The sequence below is a fragment of the Aspergillus luchuensis genome, chromosome 5 (assembly GCF_016861625.1).
Source record: "Aspergillus luchuensis IFO 4308 DNA, chromosome 5, nearly complete sequence".
Taxonomy (NCBI): domain Eukaryota; kingdom Fungi; phylum Ascomycota; class Eurotiomycetes; order Eurotiales; family Aspergillaceae; genus Aspergillus; species Aspergillus luchuensis.
Genome location: NC_054853.1, coordinates 5417562 through 5439125, shown reverse-complemented (window position 1 = coordinate 5439125; position 21564 = coordinate 5417562). Strand labels below are relative to the sequence as shown.

Genomic DNA, 21564 nt, shown 5'->3' with positions numbered 1-21564 from the left:
CACATGGTAAGGTTAGTGGCGGATACCGGGAGATGAGGAGATGGCAGTAGGTCAAGAAAAGACGGACTTTAACCTATCATGTCACTACTAAGTGCGCCAATCGCGCGCGACAGCTTAACGAGTGCACTGCAAAGCAAAACTCAAACGGCTGCGTAATTGAGGAGCACACTCGGTTATGGCCTTGAGATACGAGTGGAAGGATCATCTATCCAGTCAACAGAGGACGGTCAGACTCGAGCTCTCTTCAGCAAGAGTCTGGCGCATCAGGCGATGGTTTAACGCCTGACGGTCTTTGCTCCATCTCATTTTCGCCTGAGCCCTGTAAACGGCAAGTTCGGGGATAGTGGTATCCAACCGGGCGATCCGCTCCCTGCAGGCTATCCTAGCGGCACCATAAGTCCGCACAGCGCAGGGGTTGGGGTAAATATAGAAGCAGAAATCCTGATCCTCGTGTCCCTCATCAATTCTTCCCCTCCTTTCTGCAACCAAAACCGTATCTCCGGGTACCAGACGCTTGACACAGGATTCTCAACTGACATCAACCCCACACCACCCTACTCAGAGATTACCATTCAGGACCTAGGCCCGTTTAAAATAAGAATGATATAATCAAATCTGATCCTTGTTCCTCGATTGGTCCCAGCCTTCTGTGATCGTCGGCTTCTACCGCGTCCTGAACCTCCGGCCATTGACTCTAGCACCTGAGAAATCCTATTCATGAGCCATTATCCTCGATAAGCCAAGGGGAAGCCTGTGATCTCCGTGAGTCCCCTGGACTTCAGGGTGCCTACGGCTCCTTTCAGCGTTCAAAGCGTCTTATCTACTGGCGCCACAAGCTGTCGCTCTGCGCAGGCTTGAGGTCAGCGGATACTTGGAGCGAAGCGCCAGCTCTCGAGCGAGGATTCTATTTATGGATTCCTAGAGTAGAGTGTCCACCAAAATCGCTCCTTTCACTTATGGTACGGGCGCCTTCGAAAGGAAGTTCGAAAAAAGCGCACTCAATCCACTCACTCCTTTGAAAACGGGTCATTGCAGGTCAATGATAGAGCCTTGTTGAAAAGTCACTACATGCCTATACTGCCCTGTTACCATCATGGAACATGCTTGGGGCTCATACGTTACTGCGTCAAAGGTCTGGTTCTACTCCATCTTTTGGGCGCTACATTTTGTCATTTTTGCAGTGGGGTGGTAAGTCTGACGGTTCCCAATGACTGCCCATATACGTACTGAGAATCCTTAGGTATGTTCAGGCCTCGGACCAGAGGCTGGTTATGCTCAATACCCTCCAGTATTCTGTTTGGATATCGCGGGGCGCTGGGCTAGTGTTGACATGCGATGCTACCCTCCTCTTGCTGCCCATGTGCCGAAATCTTGTTAAAACAATAAGACCTAGGGTGCGATGGCTACCACTGGATGAAACGGTATGGTTTCATCGTCAGGTCGCCTATGCCCTTTTGTTTTTCACCATAGTCCATGCGGCGGCTCATTACGTGAAGTAAGCCAATCTATCTCGACCACGAGGTCATTGCTCTGACAGAAGCAGCTTTTACAATATCGAAAAAGATCAAATTCGCCCCGTTAAAGCAGTCCAAATTCACTACACAGAAGCTGGTGGGATTACAGGACATGTCATGCTCCTTTGCATGATGTTGATGTACACCACGTCCCACCAGCGGATCCGGCAACAATCTTTTGAGACGTTTTGGTATACGCACCATCTTTTCGTACCGTTCCTCTTAGCATTGTATACACATGCAACAGGCTGCTTCGTGCGAGACACAGAAGAGGCTATCTCACCCTTTGCTGGGTCTAGATTCTGGAATCACTGCTTAGGCTACGAAGGCTGGAGGTGGGAACTAGTGGCTGGAGGCTTGTACATGCTTGAAAGGCTGTACCGTGAAATCCGAGCTAGACGCCACACCGTTATCCTAAAGGTGGTTCGCCATCCCTATGGTAAGTCCTACATCTGCGGATTTAAGCTTCTGGACTCTTCTAACAACGATACACAGATGCCATGGAGATTCAGTTCCGCAAGGATAGTATGAAGTACAAGGCTGGTCAATGGCTCTTCATTCAATCACCCGATGTATCCAGCAACCAATGGCATCCGTTTACAATCACGTCCTGTCCATTCGATCCGTACATTAGCATCCACGTCCGCCAAGTCGGTGATTTTACTCGTGCATTGGGTGACGCACTAGGATGCGGACCAGCGCAGGCCAGGGATATGGAAGGACTCGACCCGCTGGGAATGTATGAAGTCGCCCTGCATAACGGACAAAAAATGCCTAGGCTGCGCGTTGACGGACCATACGGAGCCCCGGCTGACGATGTTTTCGACAACGAGGTGGCCGTCCTCATCGGGACGGGAATAGGTGTCACACCATGGGCATCGATCCTCAAGAACATTTGGCACTTACGATCCGACCCTAAGCTAGCCGGCCGTCTTCGTCGCGTCGAGTTCATATGGGTGTGTAGGGACACGTCATCCTTCGAATGGTTCCAAGCCTTGCTCTCCTCTCTTGAATCTCAGTCGGCAGCTGAAGCAGAGTACAGTGGAAAGGCCGAGTTCCTACGCATCCACACTTACCTCACCCAACGACTGGATGATGACACTGCCGCGAATATTTTCCTCAATTCCGTCGGTCAGGCTGTCGACCCACTTACGGAGCTGCGAAGTAGGACGAACTTTGGCCGTCCGGACTTCAAACGCCTATTTACTGCCATGCGTGATGGTCTACAAGACCAAACCTATCTATCGGGTGTGCATGGGAATTCGACTACAGAAATTGGAGTTTACTTCTGTGGACCCAATGCCGCTGCCAGACAGATCCGGGAGGCGGCCATGTCCACCTCAACGAGGGACATCCGGTTCAAGTTCTGGAAGGAACACTTCTAGACGTCGAGGCTCTGCCTGTGGGGTCAAAAGACAAAGTTCAAATGAAAAAGAAAACACCAAGCTTGCGATACGAATTGATGACTGATGACTTTCCAATCTTGTTGATGATTGCATGTAACTAGATGTATTTGTCTTGTGATATGAAGTATCGTGTATTATACGTCTCACGTGTGTCTATCTACGTATTGTAATACAGCATATGAATAGCTAAAGCAACTTTTAGAGTACTTATGGCCACAGGGTGTGGTAAACGAAGCTTCTGTCCTCTCAGTCGTATTTAACTCACAATTGGACGTGACAGGCTGGAGTATATCTCGCAGCACGATCCCCACTCGGACTCATTGATGCTTCCAAGTCCCTGCAAGCTCTGCGCGACATATGGTCGATCTACTGGGAAATAGTTCCGGCGGAGGCAGATCAACACCAACTGTGAACGTCAGCGAATGAGGGATATGACACAATGGAAGTTATGGACGGGACAGTCAAGCTATTGAAAAAACGAGCGTCATGCGAAGAAAGAGCGGTCTGGAAGGGCCAATCAATGCTGCATTCGTTACTGATGTATCTAAAAGGATACAAGACTGGCATAGGGACGTCCGAAGCACATGAAACATGTCGCAGGAGGACGGCAAGGGATCGATCGGCCTAGGAACACCCCTGGTCGGACCGATTTACCAACCATCATGGTGAAATAACAAAGCATAAGTATGATGCACGCTACTGGACTGATAGGGTTCTGCAGCTAATTGAGGTCTAAAGATCTCACCGCCACCATGGGAGGTTCAACACGTCTGGTAGATGATTCAACGCGGCATGTTGATAAAGACCAACCTACCGGTCTTTCCAGCACTGAGTGTGTACCGAGGAAGACCAAACCCCTACTGAACAGCCTGACGTTGTTCGACTCCTCCCTGAAATGGAGGTTACACCTTTCTTTTGGCTTCTGGTGTAAGTTGGACCACCCACCACAATGCTATTGCTACTGACCAGAAAAGGTGCTGGCATCTTGTCAGACGCACCTTACGACTCTATGGATACTGGCGAATGAACCCACTCCCGGTACCAGATAACCCTCGAATGCGACCGGATTGTGTCAGCGTGTTGATTCCCACCATTGGCGCACCTGCAGACCTCATACCCCCGCTCTACACAATGTTGGACAACAATCCCAAGGAGATTATTTTTGTCACGACAGCAGCTTTGATCAGGGAAATGAGAGCGGTTCTGCAGAAGTTCATTCCGAAAGAACAACTGCACAAAATTCATGCTCTCGACATCCCCTTACCCAATAAAAGAAACCAGCTCATGCGCGGTATTCAAGCAGCCGCAGGAGAGGTTATTGTGCTAGCGGACGATGATGTGTACTGGAGCAAGAACCTTTTGCAACAAGTCCTCGGCGTTCTGGAATTGGAACCCGAAGTTGGTGGCGTCACCACGCAGGAAGAAGCACATGGTCTGGACGCTCGAAGTCCGGAAACAATCACTTTCTGGGAAGCCCTCGAGGCTCGCCGTCTCAGCATGCGCAACATAGATATTGCTGCCTCCAGCTGGCTGGACGGTAGTCAAACAGTTTTGACTGGACGGACTGCAGCCTACCGAGCGTGCATATTGAAAGACCCGCATTATCTGTCTGCTTTCACAAACGAGTACTTTCTGTGGAGATACCGCATGCATTGCGGCGATGACCAATTTACTACCCGCTGGCTATTGAACCACGGATGGAAAACCCGTATGCAGACAGGGGCTATGATCTACTGCGAGGCTCTCAACGACAGTCGTCATGTGAAACAGACCCTACGATGGGCAAGGAATGGTAAGATCTCAAGTCTGAAGCGGTTTTTCGGATCAAAACGAATGTGGAAGCGGTCAGTTATCCCTTGTCTTCCTTTGATGATCTTTTCTTCAATAGTAACACAAGTATTAGATATCCATGGCTAGCTATTACCACATCCCGTACAGTATTATCCATGGTACTCCAGTTATGGCGCCTCTCGTTCGTGGTGTATATTTTCTCCAACCCATGGCTCCTCATTGAGAGGATTGTCGGCCTAAGGTAAGAAAGAAATGTGGCCTGTGTGCGCGCCTATTGGATCTCGCTAACCGTGCCAGACTAACTTTCTGGATTGGCTTCTATGTACCACTGCTCGTTGAACATGTTGCATACGGTGTGGTGCACAGATGGTATTTCAGACATCTAGGAGCCCAAATATTGAAGGACTTCATACAGCAATACTTCGTGTCTGTCTATACGACCCTAACTCTGCATGCGGTAAGTTTCTACATAAGCATTATAGAAATCAACGCCAATATTGATAGAATTCTAGAACCACTGGGGCTCTCGGGAAGTCTAATGGGTGGGAGTAGTTGTACGTGTGCTGTCAAGTACCATACCGGTTTCAGGACCAGGCAGGCGTGTTGGAGAATTAGATGTTCGTTCAGAATAACTGTATTTTTTTTATCTCTATATCTTTTTTCTTTTTCTTTTTTTTTTTTTTTTTCTTTTTTTTTCTTTCTTTTTTCTTTTTCTTTCTTTTTCTTTTTTTGAAAAAATTTGTATTTAATAAAATTTGTTCAATAAACTATATAAAGATACTTAAGGAAGGGTAACCAGAACGAGTTCTGCTAAACAAGATATGCCTATGTAATTTCTTTTGAGTTATATGATATAGTAGGATATCAAGTCTGGAAACAGCTGCTATTTCACCTCGGCATTAGTTCCTGAACCAACTAACGAGCGAGGCTGGTGTGGCCCGAGGACCGAAACAAAATCCCTCGAATGGTCAATAGACACAATAAATGAGAAATGACGAAAACCAATGAAAGTAAAAAAAAAAAAAAAAAAAAAAAAAAACTGACGGATATCCAAAACCCTAGCAGGGCGCTGGAAGAGAAACGATAGGAATCCATAAAATGAAAGGTGTCGCGCGAGGTGAGACACGGAAGTATTCCTCCGACACTGAAAGCTAAGTATGTATGAAAGGAAGGGAGGTGTGTCCTTGCATTAGCCCAAACCTAAGTAGGGAGGTAAAAGTAGATAATCTCTCAGGAACAAACCAATCACTTCTTTCTGTGATGTGTAACATTTCGGTATGCCTCTATTGGGATCGCTGGTGCATTGACGGAGTAGCGGTGAATCGGCAAGGGAGAGGTGTCAGGTTGGCAGCGTTTTTTAATGGAAAGGCAATATCTAGGGAGGGTCTCTTGTGTTTTAGGCTACAGGATACAGGTATTTATGGTTCTAGTGACGTCTATTGTCTTGTCTTCTCACGCCCTAAAGGAAGGGTGGTAGAGATGCAGGACCTATCTAAAACAACAGAGATAAATAAAGAAAAAAATATGGAAAACAAACATTCAATGGCTGAGAGAACGTGAAATCAAAGGCACATATCTGAATTAGTCTCTGCGCAGACGTAGTGTAAATTTGGTCAACGATAAAAGGGTTGTGATATTTTGGATGTCGTATGTAGAACGCCATGCAGGTAAGACATTTCGAGAAAAAGCTCGCCAACATACTCTTATCTGTCGCAGCTCAAGTTGAGCGGCGACATGAGGATGCCGCTAGGAAGTAATATTCCCATGCTTATCGGCCATCGTATACGTGTCTTTCAAATGGGTGCCTGCAGTGCATATGATGTTTCAACTGCAGGCAAGGATTCGTGACCACCGGTGAATCACATCAAATATGACGCGACATAGGGATATAGAGCCCCTCCTCACTGCCTGCCATTCTCTTTAACATGGCCCTTTCAAAGCAAGAGAACACGTGTTATATTTAAAGACGAAGCGTTCTACAAAGCTTCATAATGGGATCTAACAGTATGGAAAATATGTCAAACCAGTGGCCAGCGGGCAACATTCAGAAGGTATGTATGATTGGCGCGGGCTATGTGGGTAAGTCAAGACCAGCTGTTACCCGATTTCATCTCTCATGACTTATATTTCTCTTGCTCCAGGTGCATTGACAGCAATAGCTCTGGCTTCTAAAAACCCATCTGTGCACTTCAGTGTGGTCGATAAAGATGCCTCCCTGATTGCGGCTTGGAATTCAGACCATACCCCAATATTTGAGCCAGGTCTTGAAGATATCTTATTTGAGGATGGCCAAATCCAGGAGAAAGCACTTTATGTTTTGTCACACGGTTATGAAGGGAGGCGGAGGAGAAGGCTTGCGAACTTAACCTTCTCTTCTGATATTAATACACACATATCAGAGGCCAATATCATTTTTATCTGCGTCGACACTCCGTCAGAAATCTCTGTAAGTCTCACATGGCGTTTCTGTGAAACCATGTAGGAGGTTCTGATTGCCCAGTTTCCTGATAGCGATGAGATCAGAGGTCTCGACCTGAAGAATCTAGAGTCAGCCATCAACTCGATCGCGCAGCTTTCAACAGGGCACAAAGTTATAGTCCAGAAAAGCACAGCACCTAGCGGCATCTGTCAATGGATCAAAAAGACGGTGCGTGATGCTATCCTAAGCAGCGGTTATGTAGCGATCATGCATCTCGCTGACTAGTTTCCGATTAGCTGAAAGATGCTGCTCCACCAACGGCCTCATTCGACATAATTTCATGTCCAGAGTTTCTAGCTCAAGGCACCGCAATGCAAGATCTCTTGAACCCTAACAGGGTCGTCATTGGCTACGACCCAGCAGCAGACGGCGCCATTACTGAATCAGTGAAAGCCCTGATACGCTTATACACACCATGGGTGCCCAAGGAACGAATAGTCACGACCGACACATGGTCATCAGAGCTAGCCAAAATTGCCTCCAACGCACTTATTGCCCAGCGCATCAGCAGCATAAACTCCCTAAGTGCTGTATGCGAAGCGACCGGCGCAAGTGTCACCGAGCTCTCTCGTATTGCTGGTCTGGACCCACGGATCGGACCGCAATGTCTGCGAGCCGGCTTCGGATTCGGTGGTTCTTGCCTGCGCAAGGATGTCTGCTGCTTGATATACTTAGCCCGTGAGCTTGAACTTCACGATGTGGCCGACTACTGGCGGGGAGTGATTCAAATCAATGACTCCCAAACCACACGCATCACGAAACGGATAATGTCATTTTTGCTCTCTGACATAACAGAGACAGACACAAAGGCAGCTATTCTTGGTTTCTCTTTCAAGAAAAACACAACGGACATTCGAAATACCACTGCGATTAAGCTGGTTCGAGATTTGGTTGGCCGTGGATTGTCCGTCAATATCTTTGATCCGCACGTTCCGAGGCAACGCATTGAAAAGGCTTTGATGTTACAGTGTGGTGCGGCTCATGTGAATGCTAACGTGGTAGAGAGCACTGAGGCAGCGTGTGAGGGATGCAGTGTGATTGTGTTGCATACCGACTGGGATGAGTTTGTAGGGGCTGGTGTGGATTGGAAGGATATTGTTGATCAGATGCGAGAACCAAGGTTGTTCCTGGGACCCCCTGGGTCATTCGATGTACACAAGATGAAGCAGTATGGGTTTACTGTTCTGGAAGTGGGGAAGCCATAGTCATGAAAGATCACCTTCACACAGGCCTAAAGGAGGATTGAGACGTGACAACATATTGGGCTCCATATCTGTGCCCAAAAACCATTCTTCACGTTTTTCTTCTTCTCCATAGGCGTTATACTTTTATTGTACCATGGGAGGTATTGTAATACATTTGAACCTACAGCATCTTCCTGCCGTCTAAAACACTCTGGGAAGTGGAGCAAAAGATACATGGATCAATTTTGCTTATTTCTGGTTCGGTTAAATTGCTACCTAGTATCACTGGTGGTATTAAAGGCGAAGCAATGGTTCAGTGGAGAGCATATCTTTGTACTAAGGCCGAGGTCGTCTAACATGGGAGAAAGAATGGAAAGAATACCAGAGGATGCTCACCAAGCTAGCATGCTGTTCTCACTACGCGCCAGCATACAACTAGTAGTTACAGATGTCATGTTTGGTGCAGCTGGTTCATCTGAAATCTCCATACTTCTGACTGAACACTACGTTGTACAGGCCTCTCTTATCCTTAGCCATGAGGTTGAACAGTTGGAGCGTTTTCCATTCAATCAGGAACAAGAAGATTATCATGACTTATGCAGAGCTATGCAAGATCTAGAGACACCAGTACATTGACGGGAATATATCTCTCTTTTGATGTGGTTGATGGTGGTTGGTGAACCTTACATCGTAGATGCGTTGACACTCATCATTGGCAATGTACTATGTAGGTTCGAGGAAAACGCGACATCTAGTAGCTAATGCATGCTATAGAAAAATAGAATAGAGCAATGAGATCAAAAGAGGAAGAAGCACCAGATTGCTAATCCACCTGAGCATTTGCGTTAAGGGAGTGGCTCTGACTAGATTGAAAAAAAAAAATGCATGGAAAAAGTAGGAATATTGAACGATTCGAAGGAACGAAGAGTACAAATCAAACAAATACTGGACCTCCAAATAGTGAATTATATGGAAGTGCTATCTGTACTTTCTATTCCCTTCAAACCCACTTCAACCCCCTCCACTAAATTTCTGAAATTCATGAAACTAGATCTCAGGCTTGTTGACTGCGCTGTTGTTCGCAAGCCCTCCTCGATAAGCTCACGAGCATCCTCGAGATCTTTAACGTCAAAGTCTCGAATGAAGCGATCAATCAAACACTGAGATAGCTCATAAAGACACTGACTACCCATGAATTCGGTGGGTAATCTGAATGTATTTGCCTCTCTTGCCACTTCGATTGCCTGATTTAAATAGTTTGGCTCGTCAGGATCGCTTCGAGAAGCTGTCAGCAACAAACGAGACAACACAAGAAGCGCACTGGAGTAGTTTGGATGTTTTTTTGACATGCCGTTTGTGGCCTCCTGTGCAATCTCTACAGCCCTGAGTAAGTCATCTTCATTGGGTGTCTCCGCCCACCAGTATCGTTCGCCCAAATGGAGCGCCAAAGATTGGCAAAATAGCTGTTTATCTGGCTGGCCCAGATCAGGCGTGTGAATCAGGGCCTCCTCGGTATCTTTGATTGCCTGATCGATGTCGCCCTGGCGAGTACAAACACCGCGCATATGCAATGCCCTAGCTCGGTAAACGCTAGCAATTGGTGTTACCTGCAAAGCTTCTTCGATAATATTCAAGGCAGTGTTGCAGGGTTCATTCCCGGTATTCATATCGTGGAGATCCTTCACATTGTGCGCCCGGCTTAAATTAATAAGCAACTGACCGAGCTTGGGGTCTCCTTCTGGCGTCTGCTCCGCCACGTCGGCGATAATTTCCATCGCGCAAGTGAGATCAGCAAGTGAGCTGAACTTGATAAATCGCATTATTAGGCCTTCACACATGCTGCTGAGAGCTTCGGTCATGTTCGTACTCCCTAACTGTACCATGCTTTGGAAAAGCCTCGCCTCTACTTCGGACGGAAAGCTGGAGCAACAGAGCATGGACAATGTGACATCAAAAGATAGACCAAAATACTTCTCTTGAAGCCTTTGAAGCACTACAGTAAGGCTTTCGGGACTTCTTTCCTCTTTGGTTCTTATTTCACGCAGATGAACCAACCACTGACAAAACGCATATTCCCCAAGTGGAAAAGTGTCGCAATACCATTGTTGATGCTCAAGCTGCTCATAACGAGGCAGGTGGAAGAAATCCTCAACAGATATTATCTCCGACCGCTGATTGAATGGGGCGGAGATATAACGCATGCAACTGTTCAGTATCGTTTCATGACAGGACACGGTGCTGATCGATTGTAGCCAGGCTGGTCTTTTGTCCTTCTTCGGTTTCACTTGACTTTCTTGTTCCGATAGAAGATAGTCCTTAACCGTTTGATGAATAAAGTAGATACGGTCATTATATGTCACCAGCAAGAAATGGCATCGTTCCAACATGTCTGCTTTGAATAGAATTGGGTTGAACTCGTCTCCACGCTCAAAGGCCTCGTCATCCATACCAACCTTCAAGGCAATTTCCATTTCCTCCACGGTCAAAGGTCTCTGTGCGGCCAACACAATCTCCAACATAGCTTTGACTGCTTCACGATCTGATTCATCTATTGCGTCTAGTAGGTCGGTGTACGCGTCAAAGACTGACTCTGGAATATTCTCGAACTCTTTGACCCATGCCCTTACCGAGCTTGTCATACCCAGCTTCTTCTTATCCAGGATGTCAAAAAGTAATTTGACAAAAAGATACGTTCGATCACCTTCCACGCGTTTTGTGAGCTTCTCGCGGAGTTGACAGCAAACGGATTCATCTTCGATTCTCTGTTTCTCGATGAAGGCTTTCAGATGTTGACTGGCAACACACTGGATATCCCTCGAAAGAAACTCCTGACACTGCTCATCTAGATCGAGATTCAAAATGGAACTCCTCACAGGTTTAAAGTCGTCGATGATGTCCCTTAGTGGACGGGCAGTGCAGAAGAGCTTCAAAGCGGGGCTATCGAAACTGTGCAAGTGCTGAAAGAATTTTCCCCTTGAGTCAGGCTCACTTTCATCCAAGGCATCGAGCAGGATAACAATACCATCCGGCTCAGCATTATCAAGGACCTTATGAAAGAGCTCTCGCAAAAAGCTGAAATTCGATCGTATGTCTCCCGGGTCCTTGTTTTGAATATCATCCGCCACGTGGACTATCCAGTCCGGTCGATTCTGGAACAACTGATACATAATGTGGCAGAGAGCAACATTCATGTTATTTTGCTGACCACCGCGGTCCTTGAAAAAGAATGAACAAACCGCAGGTCCACCTGGTTTCGAAAGTGACTCATGAAGAGACTTGGTCAGCACCGACTTTCCAGTACCGGGGTGGGCCACCACAAGCAGAGAACGAGTTGATCCAGATCGCCATTCTCGATATACCCTGTGTTCGCGGAAGCCTTCGGTTGTTCCACTTGAAGGATTGCTGATAGCCTCGTAGTAGGCTTGATACGAATCAATATCCAGACGGGTTTTGTCGAGCCTAAACTTTGCGATTAGCTTTGACTGTTGCCTCAACGCAAATTGCCTGTTGAGTTCTGATGTCAAGCTGGTCTCCATTTGAGCTGAATTTGATCTGATGCCTTTGAGTGTGTCCAAAACTTGTGTCCTGAAATCGATTTCCATATGCTTTTGCACCTCGCTCTCAGCTTCTTGTATTTTAATCAGTCTATCCTCCGAGGATGAGCCCGGCCCCACGAAGGTCTTGGAAAGAGTTCTGAACTTGTGATGGCATTCTCGCAGAGTCAAGATCTGAAATTCAATGATGAGCCTGTATAGCTCTATGATTGCCTCTTTGAGAGGGGCCTTGGACTGCCGGAACTGCTGGGGAGACTGCCATATTTCAGATTTCAGAAGCTCGACCAAGTGCGCATACCACGGAAGCTTCGTGATAATATAAAGGAGGCCATCATGACTCGCATTAACTTGATCACTGTATTTGACAAGCTTTGTTCTCTCAGTCCTTATGTTTGGAGCGATGTCGATTACCCAGATTAACCTACCGGAGTCAATACTAAACAGACCCCTGCCCAGGCAATAGAGGCAGGTGGGTAAACAGCCAGCATGCTCGATATTCCATCCTTGGTCGAGTTGAATACTTTCGAGAAGGTATCGAATGCTTTGATATCAGCTGCGCTATTGCTGCTTTCCTCGACCAACTCGTCCATCAATTTCTGGCGACTTTCCCCGTCTAGACCAGCAAGTTGACGCGTTAGGGGCATCTGATCGTTGTTGACGTTGCCAGAATCAGGGTCCGTCGCCGACGGGAGCTTTGAACGGACTAGTTTCTCATATTCAATCACCAATTTCTCCATCCCCTTGTTATTGCGTATGCGACCGTAGGCCTCTTCCCAAATGCCTTCTACATCTGGTATTTCCTGTTCATCTATAACGGGGGATATATAATTTGTCTGCTCTTTTGACTCGATTTCACTCTGTCCATGTTCGGAGCTATGGCGATTAGATTGTGAGCTCCCCACTGGCTTTGTTGTTTCGCCGAAGGACTGATTAGACTCCTTGAGGGGAGTTGATGCTGATGCTTGACCGGTGTCATTCCCCAGTGACTCTTTGTGTTTGCTTTTGCTTTTCCCACTAAATCGTGATTTGAGACACGCGAGCCACTTGGGTTGACCCATTTGAGGCATTTCCCGGGAATGTAGGCGATGAAGGCGAGAAAGAATGAGGATACATTTGCGAAGGAAAGAGCCATCGCGGTGAAATTAACTACAGACGCGGTGCCATTTTTGCTTCTTTCAGCTAGCACTACAAGCGATATCTTAGCGCGTATATCCTTGTCCATTTATGACGTGTTCCTGTTCGTGGATCCTTAGTGTGGTCTTCTGTGCGGCTGACTTGCATTCAACATGGCCAATCATGCCTTTTCCACACCTTAGTCCCAACTAGCTAGAGAGCACTCGATCGTATGCTACTGCTCAAGATATTATGGCTGTTAGCCATCTAGCACATCACTCAAGATAAGCACTCATCTTGAGCTCAATATCCATCAAATATTGCCACGCTGCTTTGGGCAGGTGTTTAGACCGTCTTTTGTGTAATCAGTATATCGCAGTGGGTTATCAGGAATATTTAATGTATCGAGGAAAATAATCTTACATGGATTTGTTTCGTGTCGCCCCTTTTATCGTACGAGGAAATAAACATATATATCATAGCAGCCTGTTGTTTTATTGTGCAAATCTCATTAATTTTGACCGGCTTCATCTCTTAACCTTGAGCTTTCACGAAGACGCCCCAAGGCGGGGTAGCTACAGCGACAGTAATTTGGGCCGCGAAGTGATGCGGTTTCTGCCCTCTAATTGTGGCCAATAATGGCGCTGATACGATTCAGTGTTTGTTGATCTTGTCCCTAGTGGTAACAATTCCTGTGCCCGATGCTGCATGTCGAGGGCTGCCTCCCGCTCCGTTCAGCTGCTTGCCGAACGCGCCGTCGGAGATAGTGGGCCTGCTAGCCATGCACTGATGCCGATCAAAATAAAAAGGCTATTACGACGCGGTAATCTCGCAAGAATAAACCGAATCATCTCCCCAAGTTTGGTCTCCCTTGTATTTACGCGTGGACCAAATATGCATAACGCGAAACGTCACAGACTATGTGAGCGGCAGGGCTAGAATACTATATATTGGATCTGTTCACGCCTTGAGCCACGAGCCAGCTCTTCAGTCTGCAATAAAGTTAAGCGTTGTATACCGTCCATGAAAAGGGGATTGGTGGTTATAGGGAGACCCAGGCCCGCATCTGTAGGGTTTCAAATGCTCAGGTGCAAGCGATGATTTCGATTAGTGCCAACATTCTGGCTCACGCAATCTTTCATCAGAGCCTGTGGCTTGTGTTCGGTCTTGCAGAATCTAAGTTCCAATGAATCAGGATGGTAGTGGCTTTGGACCGTGAGGAACAGAGACACCCAGCCATGACATAGATTGATACTCAGGGATTGAGGGTGCCACTAGGCCCAAATATCATGCATAGATTGCCCCCTCGTGACCTCGTCTTTGTCAGCGTCTAGTTTATGTTCTCTTCCGTAATTGTACATGCATTTCATGTAGATTTTTGTATCTTTATAGATATTCTCGGGTACCTGACAACAGCGAGACCGCTAGTCTGCGTTTATAAACCCCATACAACGAAATGTGGCCATCGTCAAAATAGCACCAGAGAAATTTAATACCCTCAAAGAAGCCGAATATGCTCCTTCACATCTACCAAAACCTCCTCAAAGCTCCCATAATGACCCGCCCAACACGGGTAAATAATCGATTTCAACTGCACATCCGTAAGATCCGGACACTCCTTCCTCTGAAATCGCTCCTCAATTTGCTTGTCCGTCATTCCTGGATAAGGATACTGACTGGTTACCAGATAATAAATAGCCGAGCCGAAATCCGAAATATCCTTCTTCATAGCCTGTGGCGTAGCATCGGTTGATCGAGTAAAATCTCCGACCTTCAGGTCCAGTAACTCGTCCACATAAAAGCTCACACAATCAACATCACCATGAGCTACCCCGTTCTCGTAAATAAACTGCAATGCCTACGCTGCTTGTTTCGCAAAGCGGAGAATCATAGGGAGTGGGATCCCATAATCGAACCCGTATGACTATCTCCGCAATGTACCGTTCTTTGCGTATTCTAGGAGGATCCCGTGCTCTGTGGAGCCGTAGTACTTTAAGAGGGATGATGGTCGTGGGAGAGGCGAGCGCTCTAAGCGCTCATATATTTCCTTCTCGTGAGCGCATTCAGCCCGTCCCGCGTCTGTGTCGTATGGGAATTTTATGACGAGCTTTGTTTTGGAATCTAGCGCTGCTATTCCGCTTTTCCCTTGTCCGATCATATCGTCTGCGTCGATGCCGGGTGGGAATTGGAGGCCTCCCATTGTTACTGGTTCAGGAGTGAGATATACAACGTTGACTCGATGTTGCTGGGTATTGGGGTGATATTTCCGGTGGGTGGAGAAGCTGCGGGTATAGATCTAGCTGGCCTTGGCGGTGGAGTTTATGAGGATTAAGGACAAGCGGAGGATTCGTGACGGCAATTTGTCAACATTGAAAAAACAAATTCCAATGAAGGGAGAAAGATGAGAACCATGCGGTCAATGGAAGTCAGATTCAACAGCGAAGTAGATAATAAATACATCGAAAAACCACTGGAAGTGGCGAAAAGCGAGGTGTTTCATATATAGAAATCCCCAGCCACGGGGCGCAGCTGAGATCGTTAGGGCGATGATCATGTTTGCCCGACAGACGCTAATGACATCAGTAATGACTCACAAATCGAGAAATTTTCTAGAATGTTTCTAATGTGGATGATTTTTCAGGTAGGCAAGATAATATCGAGGAGGATAGCATCTCTCAAATTCACTCTTTGCGCGTGCAACCATGTGGTGGAAACGGAAAAGTTTTCCGGATACTTTCATCGCCCGTACTTCAGTATGAAAATCCAATTGTTGATTACTAACCGGTAGCAGTCGTACTATATCCTAAGCTTTAATGTATATACTGAGCAGTATAAGGCTTATTCGTGAGCCAAGTCTGTTCCAGTGGCCTTTTATTCACAGCCATGGCAGAGATGCTGGAGGTGATAAATATATCAAGCATGCCATGGTATGGGTTACCCGGCGAACGTGAAGATTGGAAGTGTCTTATGTGTGATATGTCAAATATTATGCTGGCGACTTGCTGAATTGGTACTAGGATGATCCGAGAAACATCTGTATAAGTTGTTTCCACATCTTATACCCCAAAGGACGATGATTAGCATGGCTGTCCTACCGTAACTTGGAACCGCAGAGCTTCAACATTCATGCCCTCCAGTAGCTTCGGATACTTTGCTATGAACTTCGATTTCAAATCCCATCCAGTTTCCTTGGTGAAAACATCAGAAAATTCCTGACAGATTTGCAAGCCATCATGCTCATGACGCGCAGAAAATCCCTGGCCCCAAGGCCACCGCACTTTCATGCAGCAGCTCAAATAACCCGTCAAGTCCGTATAATCATATATGTGCTACTTCTGAGCTAGGTTTGAGCGCAGCTGCGGCCAGGGATTCAAATCAATACCGACGGGGTGGCCATGCTGCAGTTGAGCCATAGTTGGGTGCTGGAAGCTGGCGAGACGCGTAAACGTTCGCGGGACTCGGAAATTATGCTAATCAACCAACTGCGAGGCATTCCGCGTCCTGCGGTTGAATGGGGGGTGCCCGAATATTCCCCGGTGCTTCATGCGTAGAAGCCTCACTAGTGCTTACGAAAAACGGGATCGTTGTTGGCGCCTGATCGGGATGTGGTCTGTGATCTCCATCTCCTGCAGCTAGTATGGCAGGTCTGCTCGGACCATTAAATTGGTCTGTCGGCCTGACGCGCGAGCGTTGGCGGTATCTCTCCCTAGATGCTGGTCTTCCTTCGTAATTTTACTCAACGAGTTCGAATTTCGTGCCTGTGGTTAGAGAAATCTTGGTACTGAATGAGCTCCTCTGTGAGCTGTCCGACTGAGTTGTTTATCTAGCTCGACTGACATCCTCAACCTAATTTCTGAGGCTGCCGTGTGTCCATGTCCGGTTGGTCGCAGTTGACGGGTAAATGTGGTGTGCTGATTCAGCGTCGCCGTTCCTCTCCATAACTGGTCAACTGCTTATCTGCAGTCGGTAGCTGCTTAGCTGCTTAGCTGCTTAGTTGCTTTGTAGGTTTGAGGCTAAGTCCACCGGCATGATGCGGGGAATGGGGGCTTATATAAATATCGTAGGAACCTATCTTACACCTCAGTCTCGAACCTGATCATCAATCGTTGATTACCACTAACATCCATCACCACCAGCATCATGTTGGACCCTCATACACTAGCTATCGCCCCTTGCATATATCTCCTTTACTCGCTACTTAGCATAATATACACGCTATATCTCCATCCCTTGCGACAAATTCCTGGACCTAAATCATGGATCATCCTACCACTTTTCCGACACATTTCAGCAGTCCGAGGGCGATTAGATGCTGACATACATCGCTTTCATGAGAAGTATGGCCCTGTGGTGCGCGTCACCCACAATGAAGTCTCTTTCATCACCACAGAAGCGTGGAACAAGATTTACGGACATGGCCACCGTGAACTACCAAAGGTAACCAGCTCGGCGGCCAACCCGAGGGACATAGTTAGCTCCAACACAGCAGACCACAGTCGCTTCCGCAAAGCGCTATCACACGCCTTTTCCTCCAAAGGCTTACAGGCCCAGGAGCCTCTCATCAATAGCTATGTCGACACATTAATCACCAGGTTAAGGGGTATCGCAGAGTCACAGCTTCCAGCTGATATGGTCAAGTGGTACAATCTGACCACCTTCGACAATATCGGTGATCTGGCTTTTGGCGAACCCTTTGGCGGTCTTGATAACTCTCAGTATCACTATTGGGTTGCAACGGTCTTCCAGTTTATTAAGCTCTTACCCTTCCTCAAGTTAAGGGATGCATACCCCACAATCTTCAAGCTTCTAGCCCTCGCTATGCCAAAATCACTCCTGAATGCACGAAAGCGCCAACAGGCACACACTAGGATAACTGTCCAGAAGAGACTCGACAATGCGTCGAAGTATAATCGCGGAGACTTTATGGATTCAATGTTGCAGAATCATGATACGAAAGATGGCCTAACTCACGAAGAGATCGTGGCCAATGCGAATATTCTTATCATTGCTGGCAGCGAGACAACTGCCACATTGCTTTGTGGCATCACATACTGGCTGCTCAAGAGCCCCGACACGCTCGCACAAGTAACTACCGAAGTTCGTTCCGTCATGAAGTCTGAGTCCGATATCACCGCCGGCCTCGTAGCTACGAAGCTTCCCTACCTTCAAGCCTGCATCGATGAAGCGTTTCGCATGTATCCTCCGGTTCCGACTGGGCTCAGCCGCATGACTATTGAGCCGACCCTCATCTCGGGCTATGAACTTCCATCCGGCGTGAGTAAACCAGAATGCCTTCAAAATGATTAAAGATTACTAACTTTCCTCGCATGTAGACCAAAGTCTACGTGCATCCTCTCGCTGCTTACAAGTCAGCTGGTAACTTTTATGCACCTGAGCATTATCTTCCCGAGCGGTGGCTACCAGAAGCCAAAACAGACCCATCTTCACCATTCTTCTCTGATAACAGAGAAGTGCTCCAACCATTTTCTACTGGGCCGCGGAACTGCATCGGGAGGAACCTGGCTCTTGCTGAAGTACGACTCATTCTTTCCCGTTTGTTGTGGAACTTTGATCTGGAGCTTAGTGAGGAAAGTACACAATGGTCGGATCAGAGGACATTTACCTTGTGGGAGAAGCCTGCGCTGATGTGCAAGTTGTCCTTGAGGAACTAGAATATGTGAGGACACTGTTTGGGTCTGGAATTCATCTATAGTCCTTATTAAATGATATATCTCACTCACTGTATTGACGGTTCCGCACAAACTAATAATTGCCCAGCCTAAGTTGCTGAGCTTACCCGTGCGGTACAGCTTATCTGCAGCTTGGGGCGTTTCTGCGTATGATGTACTGTGATCTGGCCTGTGGAGGTAGAAATGTCAAGGAAGTCTGTTCGTAGCTCCTTCAGGGATTCATCTGATTTGGCCTCTAGGACTTTAGGACGGTGTATGCCAGGTCCGACAGGGTGCCATTCCAAAGCCATCGAGAGACCGCGTTCTTTCCATGTATTAGATTACATATATATGCCTACTCTCTGGCACATTCAGCCGCCTACACTGTCTATAAGCCCCTTTCTCCCCCAATTTGTCTGCCTTTCTGTTTAGCGATTCCCATTCCATTCCTCCAAATTGTACCGAATCATGATTGATCACACAACCTTCATCAACGACCGACTTTGTGCCATTCGTAAAGCAACAAAGAACGCAATTCCCACAAAGATCACAAGTGCTGCAAAGACCTGCATCCAGCGATAGTTGGTTCCTTGGATCAAAGCCCCACCAATCGGGTTTCCTGTTAGACAGGCAAAGGCCGAGACGAAGTAGATCATGCCCACTCGGACACCGATTTCCCGGATGTCTGAGATCTTCGCAATACAGGCAGGGAGTAGAGAAATGAATGAACCAGAACCCCATCCAAATACAATACTAAATGCCATAGTCGTTCCAGGGGTATCGATAAACCAAAGCACGAATATTGAAACAATGACAATTGCGACATTGACGATGATCGTGTTGAAGCAGCCGTATCGGTCTCCGATGAATCCACACCCGACACGGGCTAGAACACTGTTCACTGTTAGCGTTTTCGGCCACAAGCCAAGTGGGCTTTGATTATATACCTCGCGGAATTGAGTGCGATAAGCTGATAATTCGAGAAGACCAGCGACATTCCCAGACTCTCTGCATAGACGACGATGTAGTTGATGGGAATGAATACACCCCAGAAAGTAAAGTAGGCAGCTAATGCCAACAGGACGAATTTGACCTCCCTAAACGGGCGCACGAAGGACCGCAAAGACACTGGCGTCGGCTGGTGCTTGAGATTCGAGGTTGTGGCGATGCTAGCGAACAAGAGGAGGATAAGGAACATCAATGCGATAGCACGAATTGTCCAACCGAAGCTCAGTCCGTCGGCTATTAGGTAGTCGAACATGATTCTGCAGAATGCCAGTATCAGCAATTGACAACTCTCATTGAGTGATGAATTTCCGGTACGTGTAGCAAGAAGAACATACGGTAGGATAACGCCGCCCAGCGATGAGCCGCTAGCCACAATACCAATAGCGAGAGCCTTCCTTCGTTTGAAGTAGGTACTGACGGCGTTCATTCCAGAATAAAATAGCGAGCAGGCACCAATTCCGGATAGAATACCCTGTGAGAGGAACATTTGGTAATATTCCGTGCTCAGGCTTAGAAACACCAGACCCAGAATGTGAGCGCAGGCGCCTAATATCACAGCGTAACGGGGCCCATAGTTGTCAAATATTTTTCCGAACACAGGAGCGAGGACAATCAGCATAAAAAGATTCGCTGAAGGAATCCAGGACACCGCAGAGGATGAATATGAGGAGAGCTGGTGCTCTGAATAATAGGCTTGGAAAACGCCAATGCTGCTAGTCCAGCCAAAGGAACAAAAGTTGCAACACCAGGCACCCGCAACTGCTAACCAAGCTCTGCGTCCTCCTTCCGGATAGGTATATGCCCGAGGGGCTGGGGATGCATCGGACAAAGGGGAGTCAACCGGCTGGGGCCCGAGAATTTTTGGTCCGCGGCCACGATCTTCGTCATCCGGGCCTTTTTCCATTTTGAGAATGAAGGAGGCAGATCCACAGGGTTGGAAGAGGAAGAAAAGACCGAAGTTACTGTGGTGTAGTTACAGCCGACAGTTTGATAAACTGGAGTGTCTACAGGAAGAAGAGCACACATATTACGCGATTATAAAGTATCTAGAGTCCCTAGTTTTAGGAGCAGACAGCGTCAGTGCTGACGGAAAGTGTATAGTTAGTGAAATATCGAATGTATGCGTGACCTAATTTGGAGCCGCCCAGTAAAGCAGGTGCCCGGTTACCGATCACTGCTTGATAATCAGGGCCTCCGATCTGAGGATCGGCCGGCGGACCGGCAAGTGGATCGGCAAGTGCTCAGACCGTCTCCCGTCAACACCGTCTCCACTTGACAGATCACCGCAAACCGTAAAATCCACTAGTCGAAGCTCTTGAGATCATCCTCGGGTGCAAATGGCCGGTCACCACAAGAATTATTGAATGCTTATCATCTATCTAAGGATACAATCCATTTTTTACTCCAGCCTATCCAGCAAGCTGCCAAGTCCTCCCGTATTTACTTGCTTAAAGAATCTGTACGAAGATCCAAGACTGAAACAAAGCGTTTCAGAAATGCTTAAATCCATTGCCTAGTTGTCTATATGTCGCCCAATGCCAGTCAAGTCTCATGCATCATTCCCGGCTAGAACCTCCGACTCGAGGGGATCACTTCTGGATATTTCCCATACCCAAATTCGACATAAATTACTCTCGACACACAGTAGGTAAAGGCCCCAAGAGAAACCATCAAAGCAATAACGGAGGAAAGCAGCAATGTATATGGCACATTGAAAGTAAGGAGTGATGTCCCAACTGGTGGGAAATGAATCCAAGTACTGCCAATATTGGCATGACGAATCACAAGCCGCAGGCACAAGGCCAAGAAGGCCGTACTAGGTACGGCCATTGCAAGGCGCCACGAT

At 47.3% G+C, this 21564-nt stretch overlaps 7 protein-coding genes across 7 annotated transcripts; 4 read left to right on the top strand and 3 right to left on the bottom strand.

Moving 5' to 3' along the window:
• Positions 1-1093: 1093 nt before the first annotated feature.
• Positions 1094-2899, top strand: AKAW2_51780A (putative NADPH oxidase (NoxA); the record flags this gene model as incomplete). Its single annotated transcript, XM_041691747.1, has 4 exons — positions 1094-1188; positions 1241-1495; positions 1544-1953; positions 2010-2899. 4 exons carry the CDS (start codon positions 1094-1096, stop codon positions 2897-2899), a joined length of 1650 nt encoding a protein of 549 aa, XP_041545201.1.
• Positions 2900-3815: 916 nt separating this feature from the next.
• AKAW2_51779A (uncharacterized protein) lies at positions 3816-5250 on the top strand (the record flags this gene model as incomplete). The annotated part of the gene is made up of 5 exons (XM_041691746.1): positions 3816-3847; positions 3895-4764; positions 4824-4952; positions 5009-5168; positions 5224-5250. The coding sequence occupies 5 exons, from the start codon at positions 3816-3818 to the stop codon at positions 5248-5250; spliced, it is 1218 nt and encodes a 405-aa protein (XP_041545200.1).
• A 1577-nt stretch (positions 5251-6827) lies between these two features.
• On the top strand, positions 6828-8395 carry UGD1 (UDP-glucose 6-dehydrogenase 1; the record flags this gene model as incomplete). Its single annotated transcript, XM_041691744.1, has 3 exons — positions 6828-7157; positions 7212-7358; positions 7427-8395. The coding sequence occupies 3 exons, from the start codon at positions 6828-6830 to the stop codon at positions 8393-8395; spliced, it is 1446 nt and encodes a 481-aa protein (XP_041545199.1).
• Positions 8396-9339: 944 nt separating this feature from the next.
• Positions 9340-12995, bottom strand: AKAW2_51777S (uncharacterized protein; the record flags this gene model as incomplete). Its single annotated transcript, XM_041691743.1, has 2 exons — positions 9340-12297; positions 12354-12995. The coding sequence occupies 2 exons, from the start codon at positions 12993-12995 to the stop codon at positions 9340-9342; spliced, it is 3600 nt and encodes a 1199-aa protein (XP_041545198.1).
• Positions 12996-14539: 1544 nt separating this feature from the next.
• AKAW2_51776S (uncharacterized protein) lies at positions 14540-15241 on the bottom strand (the record flags this gene model as incomplete). The annotated part of the gene is made up of 2 exons (XM_041691742.1): positions 14540-14868; positions 14983-15241. The coding sequence occupies 2 exons, from the start codon at positions 15239-15241 to the stop codon at positions 14540-14542; spliced, it is 588 nt and encodes a 195-aa protein (XP_041545197.1).
• A 1940-nt stretch (positions 15242-17181) lies between these two features.
• Positions 17182-18713, top strand: AKAW2_51775A (cytochrome P450; the record flags this gene model as incomplete). The annotated part of the gene is made up of 2 exons (XM_041691741.1): positions 17182-18315; positions 18375-18713. 2 exons carry the CDS (start codon positions 17182-17184, stop codon positions 18711-18713), a joined length of 1473 nt encoding a protein of 490 aa, XP_041545196.1.
• Positions 18714-19186: 473 nt separating this feature from the next.
• Positions 19187-20622, bottom strand: AKAW2_51774S (uncharacterized protein; the record flags this gene model as incomplete). Its single annotated transcript, XM_041691740.1, has 3 exons — positions 19187-19604; positions 19658-19975; positions 20054-20622. The coding sequence occupies 3 exons, from the start codon at positions 20620-20622 to the stop codon at positions 19187-19189; spliced, it is 1305 nt and encodes a 434-aa protein (XP_041545195.1).
• Positions 20623-21564: the final 942 nt, after the last annotated feature.